This window comes from Chiloscyllium punctatum, chromosome 7 (genome assembly GCF_047496795.1).
Source record: "Chiloscyllium punctatum isolate Juve2018m chromosome 7, sChiPun1.3, whole genome shotgun sequence".
Lineage (NCBI taxonomy): Eukaryota > Metazoa > Chordata > Chondrichthyes > Orectolobiformes > Hemiscylliidae > Chiloscyllium > Chiloscyllium punctatum.
In genome coordinates, this window is record NC_092745.1 from 105,943,424 (window position 1) to 105,965,508 (window position 22,085).

Sequence of the window (22,085 nt, forward strand, 5' to 3'; positions counted from 1 at the left end):
CAACAAAGCCCAAGTAACAATGGAGAAGCAAATGTCTAATGCAGGTTAAAAATATGGCAGAAACCTCAGTATGACCCGACTAGCTGAGTTGAGGGGGTTAAGAAGTTGGGTGGTGGGGTAGAAGAAGTAAATATTACAACATGATATTACAAACCTCAGCCCTTTGTCTCACTGCACTCTGAAAGTTATCTACTATCCTTTATTCTTTCAAAATTCTATTTTTTCAAAGATTAATCTGCTTCTAAAGTTAAAACTATTGAAACAGATTGTACTTTACCACTGGTGGGAGAAGTATGTCCAATGTTCTAATGACCTGCTGCAAAAAGATCTCCTATTGTTTGTTTGATCATTACTCATTTGTATCTGCTAGTTGGCAGTGAAGACAGTTTTGCCATATTTACAATTTTAGAAATCTGTAATTACTCTGAAAACCTTTATCAAACCTTCCCTTAGCACCCCTGCCTCTTTTTATTAAGACAGCCCTGAATTCTGAGAAGTCTCTTTGCTTAAGTTAAAACTCTCATCACCAATTTAGCAATTTTCTTTTGTGTCCCCTCCATAGCCTTGGCATTCCTAGTCACAATATCCTAACTGAGGCCTAATCATTAATTTACAGAGGTTTTGCATAGTTCATTTGCTTTTTGCTTTTTGCTTTATGCAGCTTAGTTGTAAAACATGGGATTCAATATTCTTCTTTTGACATGTACATGAACCTTTCCTCTAACTTCTAAAGACTTCCAAATCCAAATCTTGATGTCTTCTTTACTCCAGTCAAAAAATGTACTGGATAGTGTAAACTTGTTTTTTTACTTTCCCTCCAAAATGATTCACTTCATATTTCTGTACATTAGATTTTATTGTCTTCTGACTTTTCAGTGTATTATTCAAATCTCCAGATTCTGCAGTGTTCCTCACAGTTAATCAAACTTACTTATTTATGTCATAAATTTTATATTTCAACAGATCAAATTACTGAAGAATACTAATGGATCCGTTATATGTTTATTAAAGCAATGGTTCAAACACTGATACTACAGAGCACACCACTGTTTACATCCTTGTGGTTTGGAAAAAAAATTTATCGACCTCCCACCTTTTATTCAATTTATTATCAAGAATGTTACACTTCCTTTCCTACTACATCTGAACTTTGTAAAGAACCTGAAATAACAGGGAGAAAAAATGGACACGAAGAGGGAATTTGTCACAGAAATTTTGGAATTGAGACATGAATTTGGGGCTCAAGGGAAGAGAAATATCTAACTCAGGTTTACAGGTGTAACAATGTGAAGGTTTTAGGGCTAACCTGATTGGAAGTTCAAGTTGGGATAGTTTGAACTGACATGAGTGGGTTCACTTTAAGCGTTAAAAGTTGTATGAATTGGGAAGAGAAAAATATATTTATTGCTTCTCAGAAGAAAGTATAAGAGAAAAAGGGGGAAATTTGAATGCATGAAATAGGCAATAACAGCAATATTGAAACCACAGCCATTAAAAAGTAAATACAGAAACTGATCAGCAAAGGCATGTGAAACTGCTGGATAATTCTGTGAATAGGATTGAAAGAGCTTAACTAGAAAGAATCATCAGGAAATTTACAATCTTACAATTCACATAGCCACTTAAAAGTTTTCACAACCCTAGTAGATAAAATTAGATCGTCAAGGGGCTATGAGAATTGCTGAACAGGGTGGGGGAAATTAAAGTGTGCAAAAAAAATGGAAGTGTCAAATTTAAAATAATACTATCCATAGGGGGTATGATGTTAAGTCATTCAAAAACTATTCACATACACTGTTAAATCAGGCCCACACATTTCAAATCCAAGAAACTAAAATAAACCTATCAGCTTCTCATTTAGAGAATCTGCATTTTGATCAGGTGATTGCCATCAGTTTTATCACATTTTGAATGTTTGGAACAGCTAAATTGGTTGATTGTTGAACCATGAAGATGTAAAGCCATAAATGAGGAAATGCATTATTATCACTATATTTTTTAAACTGCTGACTTGTGCCTATTTCAAATTGATTGCAGAATATTCTAGACAAACAAATTCAGAATCTGAAAACATTTCAAGTGATTTTACCTACTTAGTGATGCAAATGGCAGATTATTAGTGTTGACTCTCTTTGAAAACTGTCATTCACCATTATTGAAAGAGGCCAAGTAAGTGTAAGAACATCTTTTACTTAGACTACAAATTTGATTTGTAATTATACGTTGATACAAATTACAGATTTATTTTGAGGTGACACAAATGATGTGGGAAATTAAGTTATTTTAATTTCAAAACTGGTGTGTAAAGTCACCTTACCAATTTTCAAACTTTTCTTTGCAATTAAAATGACCATAAACTATGATATATAAGTCAATCAAATGAATATAGCTTGCAAACCAGAGTGTGATATAATTATATTAGCCAATTAGAGTACTGATTTTTTTATGACGCTGTGATTCAAGAACATAGATTTTGCAGCAGTTCTGATCAATACTAACTTTCAGAACCTTAAGGGTCAGTACTCCTGGAGACATTCAATTCCTACACATTAGAACCAGATTCAAGCACAGTTCGAAAATAGAAACATGAGTTCATTAGATTTGATCCAGGTGATCAAGCGGTTCTGACAAATGACCATGTGTGGTTATTTTGTGTTTAAAAAAAGTAGATATAAACACTCGATACACTGAGAAGTTTAAACAGATGAACCATTGGTTTGAGTATGAGAGAAACGGAAACATGGGCAAAAAGCAAAGTGTTGAGGCCAAGAGAATGCTAGGAAATGAGAACGTTGGAGGAAAGGAGAAATGGAGCGAGGACGATGATTCTGAGCACGTTCAGCATTCTTACCTCTGATTGGTGTACCACCTGGTGAGGTAATTTGAATGCAAATAAGATTAAAGAGAAGCATTAGTACAGGAGAGAAAGAAACAAAAAAAGAAAACCAAAAGAAACAGGAAAGAATTAGATTATTATATATAATATATATTTCTTTTTAAGCGATAGAAAAGGCTGATGCAAAGTAACAAATCAGAGCAATTTCTTAGGAAGGTTAGTAAAGCTGTCTTCAGCAGTGCAGCATCCATGTAAGTGCCTGGGCTTATCCAAGTTCTGGGTTAACAATCAGTCTTCAGCGAGTAAATCACACAGACAGCACAGTGTTGCCAATGTGATATTAGGGTAAAGGTCATTTCATCCTTTTTATTTAGACAACAACATTGCATCAAATTTTAAATTTCTTTCCTGGACAGCAAGTAGGGTGTGTTATTTGCTCATGGTTTATTATGTGAGTTTTGTTGTGCTGTGACACACAGCTACATATTAGGCACGGCAAGGGTATGGCTGTTAGTAGAAGAATGGCATGCACCACTGCTTTTACGCATATTGCAGTCTGAACACCAAGCACTTACCAAAGGATTCTGAGAAGTTCAACTGAGAGACAGAAAACAGAATTAAATACGACACACCATGCCATGTGAGACTTCTTAAAACTATTGACAGGTAAGGAGTTAACATAAGAGCTTGGCAAACATTGTTGCAAAGGGAGCTATGTTGCCAAAGCTTTTCATCTTGCACGTACCAGGACAAACACGAAGACACAAACAAACACAACTTCCCCATGTGGTCCAGTCAATATTTGTACTGTATGTTCTTTACCCTTCTTGGCCTTTGTTATATTAAGCTGAAGTCTAATAAAATCTGATGGTTTTGATAATATAGTCATAATACCCCACATTCATTCAATCTATAAAGATCCATGAGGATAGGTTGTTATGAGTTGTAAATTAGAAAATTTATAGAGCCTGACAAAATGTTAAAATTTCTAAAAATTGGGAAAAAGATGAATTAGGTGCCACAGCAATAAATAAGAGATTAAAATACACATGCAAATCACACAATAAAGAATTCACAGCTTACAGCAATTCCTACTGATGAGGAGACATTTCTTCTCAGAAGGTCATTAATGGTTGGGAGTTCTCTTTCAAGGAAAATAGTAGAGGCTGGTTGATCTACTCAAGGCTGAGTTAGATTTTTTGATTATCAACAGAGCCAAGGGTTTTGGGAGACAGGCAGGAAAATGGAATTAAGAGACAGAATTTTCATTTTCTGAAAAAAGTCAGTTTTCCAGTATGAGTGCATTCTTCTCAGGTCATTATATATTCATTAATGGGTAAAACACTAAATTTTATAGGGTATTTTAGATTTCAACATTCAAGAGCCATATTTCAAAAATAATCTGACAGCATTTCACAATCCAGGAACATTACTTAAACTCTGTTCATCACCTCACCTACCCCTGCAGATCTCAATAACAAGGCAGCAACACAGTTTAGTGATGCCTCCCTAGAGATTCTCCTCAAGGCTGTTCAGAAAAGAAGAGTATTTTTTTCCCTATGAGTATCAACTACAGACCATCCAGAATAACAAAAGTAGCCTGGAAGTGTGTGATTGACGAGGTCAGCACGCATGGACGGGCCAAGAGAACCTGGCTCCAATGATATATGGGAACGAATGACCTATTGCACTGTGTGTGTATACCACTGTCTATTGAATGCTTCATTTTCCTATGAGTATGAGTTAGCATTATAAAGTTGCCACTGTAGAGTACTGCCACACAGGAGATTGGGTGCCAGGCATCTCCATCAGATGCTTCATGTGCAATTAATGCCTGTTACTTCATTACAGCTACCAGTGCTGCTAGTATTGGCATCACAGTATTATTGCCTCTCATTCATCCGCCAAGGTTTACACTTAAAATGAAAAAGGAAGTCAGCAACTCACACACTATCATCACTAACCTCACATGTAGGAGAAGGTTCACATTTGATCGCTTTTCATCAAAGGATTGCATGGGACAACAGCAACTTCAAAAAGTTGCCTTTAATTCCACCCTTTTTTTGACTTTATACTTGCTTGCCTCCCTGGTCGAAAGATGCCAGCATCAGCTAGTGTGGCTGCCTCACTTGGTCAGATTTGTTGGTTCAGTCAGACTTCACCCCTAATGCTGTAAGCATTTAACAACAATAACAACAATCCAAACGGCATATGACTAAGACTTCTCTCATAAGCTGATCAGCATGGAGAGGTTCATCCCTTGTACTGTAAGCGTTTGCTAAAAGAATTGCCATGGGTTATACCTGAAACGTTGACTTCTCCACCTCCTGATGCAGCCTGGTTTTCTGTTTTCTTTCAGCCTCCTGCTTTTCTACCTTGTTTATGAAGGAGCCAACTAAATGAAGCTTGTGCTTACTGAAGCTTTCAGAAAGTTTACCTCACCAGGTACATGACATATACATTTGTGAACAAACATGGAGACTCTCAGGTTAAACCACCACCAAACATTTCTTTCTAAAGAGAAAGTAGGACTATGGTGACTTTACCTTTTACCATTATGAATGCAAAATGGGTTCCCTAAGATGACCTACCTTAAAGGCACTGAGAACTTAACAGCAAAATTTTAACTGTGTCACAAAACTGAATTTTTGCCTCCTGCCCAATTAATATCCCTTCTCCACTATTCAGTTAGGTCTGGGCAGGCCCACTAAATTCAACCCATGGCCACAATGGGTCAGCCATGATCGTATTGGAGTGAAGAGCAACCTCATAAGGCTGAATGGCCTACTTATACTCTTAATGCCGAAGTTCAAACAATCACAACAAGTTCTACCCCAGGGACAAAAGGTACTGCCTGGTAGGCAAGTTGACTGTGAATGGCTGAGATATTGCCAGGGAGAAAACAATTTTTTCTCCAGTAGTAAACATTATTGTGACTGTTTGAAATTTGTCGTTCTTACATTTGTCCAGATGAGTGCACGATGAAAAGTTGTGGCAACATCTTTCTTTTCAGTCATAACAAAATTCTATACTACCAAGCAAAGGTTGGTGAATGTTTATCTACTGCTTGAAAAAAAAATGTGACTCAGGATACACCTGTGAGAATCAAGTTGGCACACAGAATAACCAAGAGACTCTTTTGTTAAAACATGTGGTATATGAATTAACAAAATATCAAAAAAGCTTGTGCCAAAGAATAATGAAATAGGCCAAATTTCTGAAGGCCAGTTAGCTGAAAAGAGATTTTAATAGAATTAAGTGAAGTAAACAGATCAGCATCTTACTTGTAGTAATTAAAATTCAGATCACAATTCATCAATCGCTAACTTACCCTCCCCTAAGTTGCAAAACGTTTTTAAAAAATCATCTGCACATAGAACGACTCTCTGTAAAAGAAAACCCATTGTCTCGTTTTGAAGATCATTCTATCATTGGTCAGATTAAGCATTGTTTTAAAAACTCAGTACTTTCTATGCCCTATACTGGTAACTTCTTTTAAGAGAATACAATGTCCCATTATATTCATTCCCTTCTCTGTCTGAAGCAACAATCAGGTGTAAGGGGGAAATTAGGCAGATTTCCACAGCCTGACTGCTACACGATGTAGACACAGAATAAATTAAGAATTGGTTGGAGACAAGCAATGTTACCATAGTTAACAACTTACCAATGTTCACTGTCTAGATTCCCACATGAAGAATGGCCAATTAATAGAATACTTAAGAAAAGCCCATGCTACCAGAATTTAACATAAAATATATTCTAAAATTACACAGGTCATCAACAATAATGCAGCACCCAGTGAATGGACTTATTTGAAGTCCAATAATGGGTACATCCACCAACTTGAGAAATAGCACTTCATTTGAGTCAAGCCTTTTTTTCCTTTTAACCAGAAGTAGCTACAATAATCAAAACCAACCTTGATAAAGCCAAAAATCATATTTTAAACCATCTATTATATTTTAGATGCTTGTATATTTATTTCAGTCCCTGTTATGCTGTTTTGGTTTTATAATTTGTTGAAATTTACCCAATAGTTTAATGGATAATTGCATGGCATGGTATGTCACAAAGCCACAAAGAAATTCAAAGTGATGCCAGGTTACACTCCCAGTCCATATTGTTTTACTTGCACTCACCTGAGGTTTCATTTCAAGTGCTAAAACTGGGTTTAGCATCTCTGAGTTAGAAAACAGAGAAGTTAAGTCCTAGTTCTCTTTTTAGTGAGAGAACTGGGATCATAACGAGTTTTCATGTTTATTTCCCTGCTGTTGGTCATATTAATAGCTACTGATAAAAATTATCAATATTAAGAGGATTTGGGTTCTTGGTTTATGGTTTGCTCAGTTTTGGACAGCTCATTTAAAAGTCAAATTTGTACCTATCCTCCAATGAACCCTGCTGAATTCAGCCCATATAAAATCAGGATCAGGTATAGCTGAGAGTTCTCACACTTCAATGTGAGCTCGCATAATATTTGTCAGCTATTCAAGTATTGCTAGGTAGCAATTTGCAAGTCCACCTCTACATCAGTTGGTATTGTTATTGTCAGTCTTGCTCCTTTTCTGTTCACAAGGACAGCCAGTGAAATAAAAATATAGAACTGAAAAACTTCCAATCAACATCTTGGAAGGAAAGGGAAAGAAAACATCAAAAATCAAATTTATATGCAGCTTCCCCTATATATCTCCCAATCTGACTTTGTGTCTTGCTCTCTTGTATCCACCTTTCTTTGTTCAGCTTCTCTCCTTTTATTTTTGTTTGCTTACTTTTTCAGTTATTATTCCTCCATTCCTTTCTCATTCTACTGCCATATTCTATTGAATCATAGAATTGGGCGGCACGGTGGCACAGTGGTTAGCACTGCTGCCTCACAGCGCCTGAGACCCGGGTTCAATTCCCGCCTCAGGCGACTGACTGTGTGGAGTTTGCACGTTCTCCCCGTGTCTGCGTGGGTTTCCTCCGGTTGCTCCGGTTTCCTCCCACAGTCCAAAGATGTGCAGGCCAGGTGAATTGGCCATGCTAAATTGCCCATAGTGTTAGGTAAGGGGTAAATGTAGATGTAGGGGTATGGGTGGGTTACGCTTCGGCGGGGCGGTGTGGACTTGTTGGGCCGAAGGGCCTGTTTCCACACTGTAAGTAATCTAATCTAATCTAATACGAAAAAATGTATGTGCTTCAACCAGCTGTACTATTTGTTCTTAATGACCTTGGTGACTTTGCTAGGTTTGAAAGGAAACATTTTAATTGAGTTCATAAGATATTACAATGATATAATAAAGTGGTTTTTAGGTGAATCACAAATATGGACTAATACAAATATTGTGATTTGTATACATGTTTAAAAGTGGCTGAAAACAATAAAAGGTTTAAAGATTAGTAGCTGCAGACAAAAAGGCATGAATTTTTAAATAAGAATTCATGTAATTATAACACGAGTGAAATACAAATGCTTGAAGGCCTCTTCAAGCGAGTAGAACTATTAGAGTTCAAGTGTATAGAAACGTTATCTTTCCTTTAGTTTACCTTCTATTACCTTCTATGACCAATGCATTTGTATTAATTCACTAAGTGACCTCAGCATTTCAGCAGACAACATAATTAATGTAGGTAATATAGGAAGAACTTCATAGTGCTTCTCAAATTATTTTCCAAAACGACTGCATCTTAGCCCACCACCACTTTCTCAAGGGTAAGACGGGATCAGAACAAGGACTGGCCATGTGAGCCATGCCCACACCCCCACTAACAAATGTTTTAAAAAATATTGAAAATGAACATACTCCCAGACATCCGGAAAATTAAAACAACAATAGAACAACACAGCATACAGTATATTATTATTACGTTTTCACAATATAGATCAACATTCAGTAATACATCACATAAATATGAACATTTGTGTTTTAAAGTAGTCTATAAAATAAACAAATAAATGTCTAAGCTACATCTGTTTATGCCACCTTTTATGCCATTGCTGAATTTTGAGACTTTTCTTCATGGAAGTCAATTTCTTTGAAGTTAGGACTCCTATATGAAATATGAAGATGAAATCTTTAAGGGAGAGGGTGAGTGGCAAGAGAGAAAAACTGCATCATGGTAGAGTCCCATCAGCTGCAAATAATTGGGACATATCTATTAAAGTAGTGGAGGAATTTTCTTATGGTGCAGTGGTAGTATCCCTACCTCTGACCAGAAAGCCCAAGTTCAATCCCATTTGCTCCAGACATGTGTTAATAACAACTCTGAATAGGGTGATTAAAAAAAAGTTTTTAAAAATCACTAGTAGTGGGGAAATGTCACCACATGAACAAAAAATATTTGCTAACTCCATCATTCAATCACAGTTCAAATATAAGCTTCCATTAATATCAAGTATGCAGGAGTGCAAGGAAGGAAGCAATAAACTCAGAAGTGGGGAGGAAGGGAAGTACAATGACCAATTGGAAGCAAAGCTGCAGGTTAACATCTGTGGGAGTGGATTCAAGTGCATTGAAAAATATTTTTAAAATGAAAAGGAGGGCTTATTAAAGTCTACAGCACACAAAATAGGACAGAGTGTTTGGAAAGGGTTGGGAATCAAACTTCAAACACACTGGACAAACGAATAACAACGAGAAGAGGGATGATCAACACAGGACTGAAGGTATTGTATCTGAATGCACACAGTATACAAAATAAGGTAAATGAGATTGTGGCGCAGATCTAGATTGGCAGGAATGATATGGTGGATATCACTGAGATGTGCTGCAAGGGCATCAGGACTGAGAGCTAAATATCCAAGGATATATATCCTATTGAAAAGACAGGCAGGTGGACAGAGAGGGTGCAGTTGCCTTGTCAGTAAAAAAATGAAATTAAATCAATAGCAATAAACAAAGTAGGGTCAAATGATGTAGAATTTGTGTGGGTAGAGTTGAGGAACTGCAAAAGTATGAAAATCATAATGGGAGTTATCTGCAGGCCTCCAAAGTGTTGTCAGGATGTGGGCATAAGATACACTAAGAGCATGTAAGAAGAGCAAGGTTACATTGATCGTGGGGGACTTCAATATGCAGGTGGACTGGGAAAAGCAATTTGGTAGAGGATCTCAAGAAAAGGAATTTGTGGAATACCTACAAGATGGCTTTTTGGAACAGCTTGAGGTGGAGCCCAGTAGGGAACAGTCAATTCTGGATTTAGTGTTGTGCACTAAGGCAGACTTGATAAGGGAGCTTAGTGTGAAGGAACCCTTTGGAGGCTGTGACCATAATGTAACAGAATTTACTCTGCAGTTTGAAAGGGAGAAGATGGATATCAGATGTAATGATATTTCAGTTGAATAAAGGCAACTACAGAGACATGAGGGAGGAGCTGGGTAGAAATGACTGGGAGATGAGCCTAGTAGGAAAGATAGTGGAACAGCAATGGCAGGAGTTTCTGGGAGTAATTTGAGAGATGCAGCAAAAATTCATCCCAAGGAAGAAGAAACATACTAAAGGAAGAATGAGGCAACCACAGCTGACGAGGGAAGTCAGAGACAGCATAAAAGCAAAACAGAAAGCATATAATGTGGCAAAGGGAAGTGGGAAGCCTACAAAGAGCAACAGAGGACAACGAAGAAAGAAATAAGGAAGGAAAAGATTAAATATGAGGGTAAGCTAGCCAGTAATATTAGGAAAGATTGCAGAAGTTTCTTTAGATATATAAAGGGCAAAAAAAGGCAAAAGTGAACATTGGGAAAATAATGCTGAAGAAGTAGTAATGGGAAACAAAGAAATTGCGCAGGAACTGAATAAGCACTTTGTGTCAGTCTTCACAGTGGAACACATGAGCAATATTCCAAAAATTCAAGAGATTCAGAGGGCAGAGATAAGTACAGTGGCCATCACCAAGGAGAAGGTGCTAGAAAATCTGTAATGTCTGAAAACGGATAAATCACCAACAATCTAGAGTTCTGAAGGAGATAGATGAAGAAAGTGGAGGCTTCAGTAGTATCTTTTAGGTATCCCTGGAGTTGGGAAGGGTCCCAGAGGACAGGAAAATGTAACCTCTCTGTTTAAGAAGGGAGCAAAACAAAAGAGGAAATTATAGGCGATTAGCATGACCTCAATCGTTGGTAAGATTTTGGAGTCATTTGTAAAGGATGATATTTCTGAATACTTGGAAGTGCATTGTAAAATCGGGCAAAGTCAGTATGTTTCATCAAGGGGAGTCATGCCTGACAAATCTGTTAGAATTCTTTGAAGAGTTAACAAGCAGCTTAGACCAAGGAGAGCCAATGGATGTTATCTATTTGAACTTCCAGAAGACCTGTGTTAAAGTGTACAGAGGAGGCTGCTGAGTAAGACTGGAGCATGTGGTGTTAGAGGCCAGACACTAGCATGGATAGAAGATTGGCTGTCTAGCAGAAGGCAGAGAGTGGGGATAAAAGGGTCTTTCTCAGGATGGCAGCTGGTGACAAGTGGTACTCCACCAGGGCCAGTGTTGGGACCACAACTTTTCACTTTATACATTATTGATCTTGATGAAGGAACTGAGGGCATTCTGACTAAGTTTGTAGATGATACAAAGATAGGTGGAGGGCAAGTAGTATGGAGGAGGCAGGGAGGCTGCAGATAGATTTAGACAGGTTAGAAGAGTGGGCAAATAAGTGCAGATGAAGTTCAACATGGGAAAGTGTGGGTCAATTTAGTAAGAAGAATAGAGGCATGGACTGTTTTCTAAATGGGGAGAAAATTCAGAAATCAGAAGTGCAAAGGGACTTGGGGGTCCTAGTCTAGGTTTCTCTTATGGCAAACTTGCAGACTGAGTCAGTATTTAGGAAGGCAAATACAATGTTGTCATTAATCTTGAGAGAACTAGAATATAAAAGCTGGAGTGCACTTCTAAGGCTTTTTAAGGCTCTAGTCAGATCACATTTAGAGTATTTGAGCAATTTTGGGCCCTTACCTCAGGAATGATATATTGGCCCTGAAACAAGTCCAGAGGAGGTTCATGAGGATGATCCCAGAAATTAATGTCTTGACACATGACAAATGTTTGAGGACTCTGACACTATAGTTGATGGAGTTCAGAAGGATTAGGGGAGATCTGACTGAAACTTACAGAATACTGAATAGCCTGGACAGAGTGGACATTGGAAGATGTTTCTATTGGCATCATGGTAGCTGACAAACCAATACACTTAAATAGCAGCCAGTGAACTTGAAAGACCCTATACAGACAACAAGCAAAATGAACTTCATTTAGAAAATACCTTGCAAGGACTGTAAAAAATACTACATTGGACAAACAGGTCAAAAAACTAGCCACCAGGATACATGAACGTCAACTAGCCACAAAAAGACATGACCCACTATCACTAGTCTCCTTACATGTAGACGAAGATGGACACCAGTTTGATTGGGACAACACATCCATCCTAGGCCAAGCCAGACAGAGGCACGCACAAGAATTCCTAAGAGCATGGTATTCCAACCAGAATCTATCAACAAATACATCAATTTGGACCCAGTCCATTATCCTCTGAGAAAAAGAACTGGAAATGATATCACCAAACACCCAAAGAAACCTAAACACATAAATAGAAAGCAGGACATAACACCAGAGCCTCACTGATGATGTTACCTAGTATGGTGACACCAAAACGACTGAAACCGAACTTTGCACCTCAGCGAGCAAATTCACATCCAAATTTCTAAGGGTTTTGCGAGCACAAAACATGAGATGCTGTAGTCCACCAGCATCAGCAGAATGTATTTCTTCATGATCAGTAACGTTATGGCCAAGTACATCCATCACTCTACCATCACAACATTGATTCAATCTAGAATGCAACTGAGTATACCTGGAGGCAAAGGCATATTTGAAAATCAACCTAGTGATGCTAGTGATGACTGACTACATACATGCTAAACATGCAAAACGACATACATGCTAAAGTAACTTGCTATAGGCAGTGCTAAGTGTTCCCAGGGTGGTGATATCAAATCTCTACAGTCCTGCCACACCCAACGTGAAGTGTACTAAAAAATTAAACTATGCTTGGTAGAGCAGGACCCCATGAATAGCCCTATTCTTAATTTATCAGAGTTGAAGACAAAAGATGGAGATGTCACATTCTACTAATGTAGAGTTGAACTTCTTGAATAGCTAAGCTGAAAAGTGGTGGTGGAGTAAGAAGGGTTTAACATATAAAACATGAGAAATAAAGAATATTCAATCCAAGAGAGGTGTAGCCTTAGGAGGCTAGGCTTATGATGCCTGTGTTGAAGGGGGAATTTGTAATCCATGGACAATTCGGGCCAGAGAAGGTTTGTAGTGGAGGTCACAAACAAAAGCAGAAATTGCTGGAAAGCTCAGCAGATCTCGCAGGATTTGTGAAGAGAAATCTGAGTTAGCATTTCAGGTCCAGTAACCCTTCCTCAGGACTGGCCACCGGGCCCAAAACATTAACTGATTTCTTTTCACAGATGCTGCCAAACCTGCTGAGCTTTTCCAGCAATTTCATTTCTGATTTACAGTATCTGCAGTTCTTTCAATTTTTGTAGTGGAGATCTCCTGGGGTCAGTATTGAGACTGTTGCTTTTCCTGATACATATTAATGATATCAATCTTGGTGTGCAGTGAAAAATTGCAAAGTTTACAGGTGATGCAAAGCTTGAAGAATTGTGAACAGTAAGGAGGATAGTGTGGAGTTCCACAAGGTCATTGACAAGTTAGTGGAGTGAACAGACAGGTGGAAGATGAGAGGTTTAATGCAGAAACATGTGAGGTGATGCATTTTGGCAGGAGAACATTGAAAGAAAACAGAAAGTGGGGGTACAATGCCTAAACGGGTGCAGGAATAGAGGAACCTGGGTGTATATGTCCACAGATCATTGAAGGTGGCAGGACGGGTGGAGAAAACAGTTAATAAAGCATAGAGTACAAGAGCAAGGAGGTGATGATGAACTTATAAAAGATATTTGTTCAACCTCAGGGACAAGTACAGTGTACACCTGTAGGCACCGTATTATAAGAAAGATGTTAAAGTATTGGAATGGGTGCAAAAATGAGTTACAAGAATAGTTCTAGGAATGAGAAACTTCAGTTATGGGATAGACTGAACAAATTGGGACTGTTCTTGGAGAGAAGACAGCTAAGAGGTCATCTAATTGAGGTTTTCAAATCATAAGCGGGCCAGATAGAGTAGATAGGGAGAAACTGTTTCCACATGTAAAAGGAAAAAGAATGAGAAACATATGGATTAATAGTGATGTATAAAAGAAGCAAGACTGATGTGAGAAAAAACTTTTTCATACAGTGAGTATTTAGGATATGGAATGCCATACCTGGAAATGTAGTGGAGGCAAGTTCAACTGAGGTATTCAAGAGGGCATTGTCTGATTATTTGGATAGAAATAGTGTGCAAGGTTTTGGGTAAAGGTCAAGAGATTGGGCACTAGCTATTGATGCTCATTTGAACAGCTGGTGCTGACATAATGGGCCAAATGGCCTCTTTCTATGCCATGATAATTCTGTGATTCTGAATTGGCAATTTGAAGACTCAATCTTGCAGGAAGTAAGCGGATAGCCTGAACAATATGAACACTAAGCAAATTTTTACAAATGCTCAAATTAAGAAATAAATCTTCCAATGTTAGATAATTATGCAGCTAAAGCTAAGAAAGATAAAAATTGCACTTACATTGTCTGGTGTAGTCTAAATTCTACCAAGTATTGGGAAGGATAAAGAGGAACAGATTTGAAAGGGGATTACAGAAATATGCACGGGTAAAGTGTAGTTATAATAGGTGATATTAATTATCTAAATATAAACTAGACAATAACAGAATAAAGTGTAGAGAGGAGTAAGAGTTCCTAGAATAATGTTCAGGAACAATTTTCTAGTCAAAGCAAAATGAGGACCTGCTGGACCTGGTCCTTGGGACAGGGATGGGCAAATTGGTCGAGTGTCAAAGAGGAACATCTAGTGGACAGTGATCGTTATAACATATTTAATCTGACAATGGGAAAGGACAAACAACAATCAACAATTAACTAAGGTAAAGCCAACTTAATTGGGTCGAGAATGGATTTGGACTGAATACATTCTTATCAAAGGCTGGTAGAAAACAACAGTTGAATAGTGGGCTGCCTTAAAAGAGATAGTTTGGGTGCAGTCAAACTATATTCCCTCAAAAGGTCATAATTTTTCAGTATTCTTAGAATGGAGGGTTATGCCAGATGACATGAGAATTGGAAATCATACAAAATTCTTCCAAAAAGGGGATAAAGGTGAGCCTATTAACTACATGCCAGTCAATTTAATTTCAGTTGTGGGGAACCTTCCTTGAAACAATAACTCAGGGATAAATTAAAGTCAGCATGGATTTCTTAAGGGAAATTTGGGCTTAACTAACTTGCTGGAATTTTTTTGAAAGGTTAATAGAAAGGGTTAATCAGGGTCAGACCATCACGTAATATAAAGTCAGAAGTCCACAACACTAGGTTATAAGAAAAGAGATTAATTTGAAATCACAAGCTTTCAGAACACTGCTTCACCTGACAAAGGAGCAACGCTTCGAAAGCTTGTGACTTCAAATAGACCTGTTGGATTATAACCTGCTGTCGTGTGACTTCTGACTTTGTCCACCCCAGTCCAACAACGGCACCTCTACATCATGATCATGTGATATGGTATTGATAGACTCTAAAAAGGAATTTGATCCAATGCCACATAACAGACTTGAGGAAAGTTACAGCTCATGAAATAAAAGGGAAGTATCAACACTGATACAATGTTCTTATGTCATATGAAAGAGTAATTGGTTCAACTGGACCAGTATTCATGAGAGTTTACAAGAATGAGAGAGGTTGCGTAAAATTTTAAAAGGGCTGGATAGTCTAGATACAGGGAGGATAACTTCTCTAGTTGAGGAGTCTAGAAACAGGGTCATAGTCTTAGGATATGAGGCAGGCCATTGAGGTCAGAGATGAGGAAAACAATTTTCACTGAAAGGGTTGTGAACCTGTGGAATTTTCTACCACAGAAGCTGTGGAGGCCACGTCTCTGAATAAACTGAAGAAGGAAATAAGTAAAATTTTAGATTTTAAGAGTACCAAGTGGCATGGGGGAAAAAATGGGATAAAGGATGAACCATGAACATTTTTAATGATGGAAAGGCTCGAAGAGCTGCATGGCTTACTCCTGCTCCTAATTTCTTTGTTTCTATGTTTACAAAGTAAGCTGAGATACAGGAGACAGAAAATTGTTGTTAGTGAATACTTTGTGGGCTAGAGTAAAGACTGTAGTGATGTTTCCCGCAAGTCGATGTTGGGATCCTTGCCTTTCCTGATTTATATACAGAACTTGGTCGACAGAACACAATTTCAAAGTTGCTAGACAATATGAAACTTGAATGCATTATAAACTGTGAGCAGGCTGGTGCAGAAATTTAAAATGACATAAATAAGGGCATATCACTTGTCCTTCACTCCTCCTTAGAACATCTTGACACCAAGAATAGCTATGTAAGAATCCTACTCATTGACTACAGTTCAGTCTTCAACACTATTACCCCCTCGAGACTAATTACTAAACTTAGTGATCTCAGACTAAACCCCACTCTCTGCAACTGGATCCTCAGTTTCCTGACCCACAGGCCACAATTAATGAAGACCGAGGACAATATTTCATCCTCACTAACACTCAACACTGGAGCCCCCCCAGGGGTGCGTATTCAGCCCCCTACTTTACTCACTGTATACCCATGACTACATTGCTAAATACCAGACTATTGCCACTTACACGTTCGCTGACGACACCACCACAGTCAGTCGAATCTCAGATTGCGACAAAATAGACTACAAACGTGAGGTGGAAGACCTGGAAATATGGTGCACTAAGAACAACCTAGCTCTCAATGCCAGCAAAACCAAGGCACTTATTAATGACTTTCGGTGGGATGTTACTCATATCCCCTTAACATTAACAGCACAGAGTGGAATGAGTAGAGAGTGTCAAGCTCCTGGGAGTGGTCATCAACAACAAACTTTCTTGGACTCTTCATGTGGATGCACTGGTTACAAAGGCCCAACAATTTCTCTTCTTCCTCAACCTGCTGAGAAAATTTGATATGACGGCGAATACCCTTGCCAACTTTTCGAGGTACACCATCTAGAGCATTCTGTCTGGATGTATCACTACCTGGTATGGCAACTGTACCATTCAAGACTGGCATTTACAGAAAGTGGTGAACTCAGCCCGGACAATCACAAAGGCCAACCTCCCCTCTACAGAATCCATCTACGAAGCCCATTGTCAAAGAAAGGCCGCCAGCATCCTCAAAGATCCATCCCACCCTGACAATGCTTTTCTACAACCTCTACCATTGGGGAGAAGGTACAGCAGCCTGAACACACACACACCAGCCGGTTTCAAAACAGTTTCTACCCTACTGTTATTAGAATACTGAATGGACTCACAAACTCTTAGCATTCACCTGTACCTGTATTTTGTTTTTTGCTGCTGTTTATCTATTATTTACTTATCTACCCTACTTAACTCTGTGATCTGCCTGTGTTGCTTGCAAGACAAAGCTTTTCACTGTGCCTCAGTACACATGACAATAAATTCAATTCGATTCAGTTCAAGTTGATGGAATGGGCAGATAGGTGTCAAATGAAATTAAATGCAGAGAAGGGTGAAGTGATTCATTTTCTTCAGAAGAAGATGCAAAGGCATTATAAAATAAAGGGTAAAACTGTGAAGGAAACATTGGAAGAGATGGACCTGGTAATAATCATTTAGCAGGAGCAAATTACTGCAGAATCTGAACTCGGAAAACAAAAAATTCTGGAGATGACAGCGGGTAAGGCAGCATCCATGGACAGAAAGCAAGCTAATGTTTTGAGTCTAGATGAATTATTTAGCAGGGTCCAGCAGGGATGCCTGAGATCAAATGGAACTAGGTAACAGATAACAAGCTTTCTTGGACTCTTCATGTGGACGTACTGGTTACAAAGGCCCAAAGGGATAATCAGGTGAAGACTAGGTGTCTACGTTATAGGGAACATGGGTTATTGCGGCACAGTGATAGTGTTCATGACCTATCATAGAGGGGTCTTCATCACATTTCCGAAAAGGCTGATTAAAAAATACATACATGACAAACAGTGAAGGTGATTAGAGTTTTGTGATGTACAATTTGAAATAAATCTAAATCTAAATCTAAAACTCTGACTAGAAAAGTGTATGCTCAGATTCTATCTTTTAATCTCTGGTGTTTAACATTGGTTGTAAATGTAAAGCTGACAGGTAGACTGACAGGGCACTTAATAAAGAAAATAGTATCATAAGGTTTACTGATAGGAGCACAGAGTACAAAAGCTGGAAGTTACACTGAACATAGATCAGATTAGATTAGATTACTTACAGTATGGAAACAGGCCCTTCGGCCCAACAAGTCCACACCGCCCCGCCAAAGCGCAACCCACCCAGACCCCTACATTTACCCCTTACCTAACATCACGGGCAATTTAGCATGGCCAATTCACCTGACCTGCACATCTTTGGACTGTGGGAGGAAACCGGAGCACCCGGAGGAAACCCACGCAGACACGGGGAGAACGTGCAAACTCCACACAGTCAGTCGCCTGAGGCGGGAAATGAACCCGGGTCTCTGGCGCTGTGAGGCCACTGTGCCACCGTGCCGCCCACAACAGGGTCCAGCAGGAATGCCTGAGATCAAATGGAACTAGGTAACAGATAACAAGTTTTCTTGGACTCTTCATGTGGACGTACTGGTTACAAAGGCCCAAAGGGATTAAGGCGCCACTTCAGCCTCAACTGGAATGCTGCATCCACTTCTTTGGGCTGCATTTCAGGAAGGATGTGAAGGAATTGGAAAGAAATCAGAAAAGATTTGTAAGATTGGTTCAATGGATTGGATACCGCATTTATGATTTATTCAGATATGTTGCATGGAGGAAGTTAGGACGAGTTTTCCTTGGAGACGAGATTACTGAGAAGACATCTGATAAAGCCTTTCAAAATCATGAGGAGTTTATCAATGTTGAGAAAGAAAAACTCATGACAGGATTGTTCCCACTCATGACAGGATTGAGAACAAGAGGACAGAGATGTAAAGCACCTGGCACAAGTACCAAAAACAATTCAAGGTGTTGGATTGTGGGGGAGTTCAGCAATGATAATGCTGTTGAACATCAAGTGAAGATTAGTAGATTCCCTTTTGGTGTAATGGTCATTGTCTGGCACTTGTGTAGCGTGAATGTCACTTGCTACTTATCAAGACAAGGCCTAATGTCCAGATCTTGCTGTATATGGACGGAGACTGCTTCAGTATCTGAGGAGTCATGAATGATACTGAACACTTATGCATTCACCAGTGAACATTCCTGTCTCTGACCTTCTGCTGGAATGAAGGTATTTGATGAAGGAACTAAAAACAGCTGCATCTCCTGGTAAAGGCACTTCTTCTGAACTCCCAGTCTAATTTCTTGGTGTTTCTGTCACATTGATACTTTCTAGTTTTCCTCTTTCCCACAAATTAAAATAATTGTCATTCAATAGAAGTATTACAATAGAAATAGCATTGCATTTGTAAAAGCACAGAACGATCCTTTTCGAAGACTGTGAGGTCTTTCAGAGTTGAGGTTTGAACAGCGTAGCTTGGCAATAGGAAACATGTCAGCTCTTTGCAATAAATGTAGTTGTTAAATGCTTGGGTCGGGCAATGCTTCATGTTGATTGATAAGCAAGCCCGGCTCATGAATGGACTCTATTATTAGAACTAAGACACATTCCATTCTAGATATACTTAGTCTAAAATTCTGAATGTTAAGCTGCATGGTTTTAGTTGATTCATAATATTTACACCCATGTACAGCTGGTTCATGAGAAGGGTGGTCTCCCAAAGAATTGGCTCTGCCAATATAAATTTAAACACTCCTCATTTTGGAAGAAATATGAAAATACTCCTGCAGGAAGTGAACATATCCTCCAAATTAGTCACACATTTCTGAATGTCTTCCACAGAAAAGTCAAAAACAGTGATGAATTTCTTCTTGTATCAACTGCATTTCCACAAAGTATGTGGTAAGTATATACACTCATCACTTTTTAAGTTTCCTACCATCCTTTATGATGAAGCTGTTTTGGGGAAATATGATAAGGCAACAAGTTATTGGATTAGCAGGTCTCAATTCTCAGTGTCAAAATTCAATTAAGTCAGTACTGATTACCACCTTGCATCAGCAACAGAGTAGGCAAATAAGACTCAACCATACTTCTCCATCGCTTCGAGAAATTTCATAGGAAATGTTTCAGCTCTGCTCACTTCAAATAGAAAAAGAATGAAATGATGGTGTCACTGGATAGACCTTAATGGGCTACCTGATAAACCAGCCAAGTGTGTGGACTGTTAAAATAGCCAAAGCTAATTACTTAAAAAATCAGCAGCCATTTGCACAGCAATATTAAATGCAACAAATAAATAATGCTCAACATCAGATATTTAGCTTTGCACCAAAACACCAACCTTAACATAACAAACTGATCAATAAATAGCTGTTAGGAAACATCTCACCTGATCTGAGTTGTTTAATTCGCCCATTGCTGTTGCTGGTGTCCACTGGCAAGAAGTCCTTAAACCATGTGATTTCAGGATCTGGGTTTCCACTGGCAGCACAGAGCATTGTAGCTGTGCGAGTCCGCTCCACCACTTTCAGCTGTGGGCCCATGTCAATGGTGGGGAATCCATGAGGCAGCTGTTCTTCTGTTAAAACACAAGGGGTAAACAGTATTATGGTTAGCGTTTAAAAATTTTTGTAATGTTACATTTGCACATTTTGGATAGAAATATTGTCACCACTTGGGCTCCAATGTCTCCTCCTTTTCTCTCACCTTTGTTTTTCCCCTTACAAATAATTAGCCCCAACCTCCAATAGCTATCAGTACTCCACCGGCTTCCTTCTTATTGCCCTTCTGGCACCTAAGGCTTGAAACCACATTGGGTAAACTGGCAAGTATACAAAATGCTTTTCTGAGACAAATCTGAAAAATGCATCAATGGTCCCATCTTTGACCTCAATAAAATAGCTACTCCCATCCAAATTTGCTCACTGATGTCAAAGGGACACAGATTAGAGTGCATCTAGAAGACAAAACAGGTATCCATTATGAGACATGCCCTGTCATTTTAAACCCCATTAGGCCTCAATCTCCTCGACTTAAAACTCCTACAACTCCAAGATTATTCTGGATAGCAAGGATAGCACCAGGCTTCTTTTCCCTGAAACAAATCATCTTTATATAACACTTCCATTGGAATATGTGAAGAGCTAATAGATTTCTTTGTCACTGAAAAGTTATCTTTTCTTCTGCTGTCTCATGCTTTTGCGCTCCAAGCCAAGTTTGACCTGAATTATTGAATCATAGAATCCCCACAGTGTGGAAGCGGACTACTTGGACCATTGAGTCTACACCAAGCCTCCACAGAGAATCCCACCCAGTTCCACTCCCTTCTTCTATCCCTGCAACAATGCATTTCCCATGGCAAAGACACCTAGCCTGCACATCCCCGGACAATTTACCATGGCCAATCCATCTAACCGGCACTTCTTTACCTAAGCTCCCAACTGACTGCATCCTAAATTCACAGTTATCTCTGGTCTCTTTCTTGTTTCCCACATGCCCCCACTAAGCTGTCCTGATTCATGAGACCCACGTAACATCTCTGACACTAATGATCACCTTATTCCCCTTGCTTAACTTCATCTTAGTTGACAAATGGTTGCCTCTCCTTAGGTACTATTTAAAGCCTTTTCACAATCACTCTTCTCATCACAACAGTCAGTACCTTTCCCCTCAAAATCCAGCTGCCTGTGAAAGGAACTGTCTTAACTTTTGTTGTCACATCTCCAACTTCCTTGCCCTCTCCATCGATATGAAGGGTTGGTCAGCAAACAACTCTGCCTGTATTCTCCATAACCTCATATATGAATCTTCTCAATCACTCAGTTATTGCCTTTGTGTATTCCAAAATCCAATCTTGGGTGCACACTTTTCATCAGGTACAACAACTTGTGAAAAAGTTGATGTCTGCCAATTTCTTGTGCAGTGCCCACTCTACTAGTTTACCCTGGAAGGCAAAGTTGTCTCAAGCATTTGAACATTCAATCTGAGTCGAAGAGGTATCCTGTATTGAAATCTGTGAAAACACTGAATGAAGTTCTCTTACTCCCAGCCCAAATTAATCAA

At 38.9% G+C, this 22,085-nt stretch overlaps 1 protein-coding gene across 21 annotated transcripts in view; it reads right to left on the reverse strand.

Annotated features, from left to right (window-relative positions):
- ptprfa (protein tyrosine phosphatase receptor type Fa) overlaps positions 1-22,085 on the reverse strand; it is a 440,327-nt gene that overhangs the window by 195,819 nt on the left and 222,423 nt on the right. For 12 of the 21 annotated variants that reach the window (XM_072574526.1, XM_072574516.1, XM_072574531.1 and 9 more), the window contains exon 5: positions 20,413-20,601. In XM_072574526.1, coding sequence (XP_072430627.1) covers positions 20,413-20,601 — 189 coding nt within the window. Of the gene's footprint in view, positions 1-2,851; positions 2,870-20,412; positions 20,602-22,085 lie in introns of all 21 variants that reach the window. The other 9 variants (XM_072574533.1, XM_072574527.1, XM_072574525.1 and 6 more) reach the window with 1 other exon arrangement.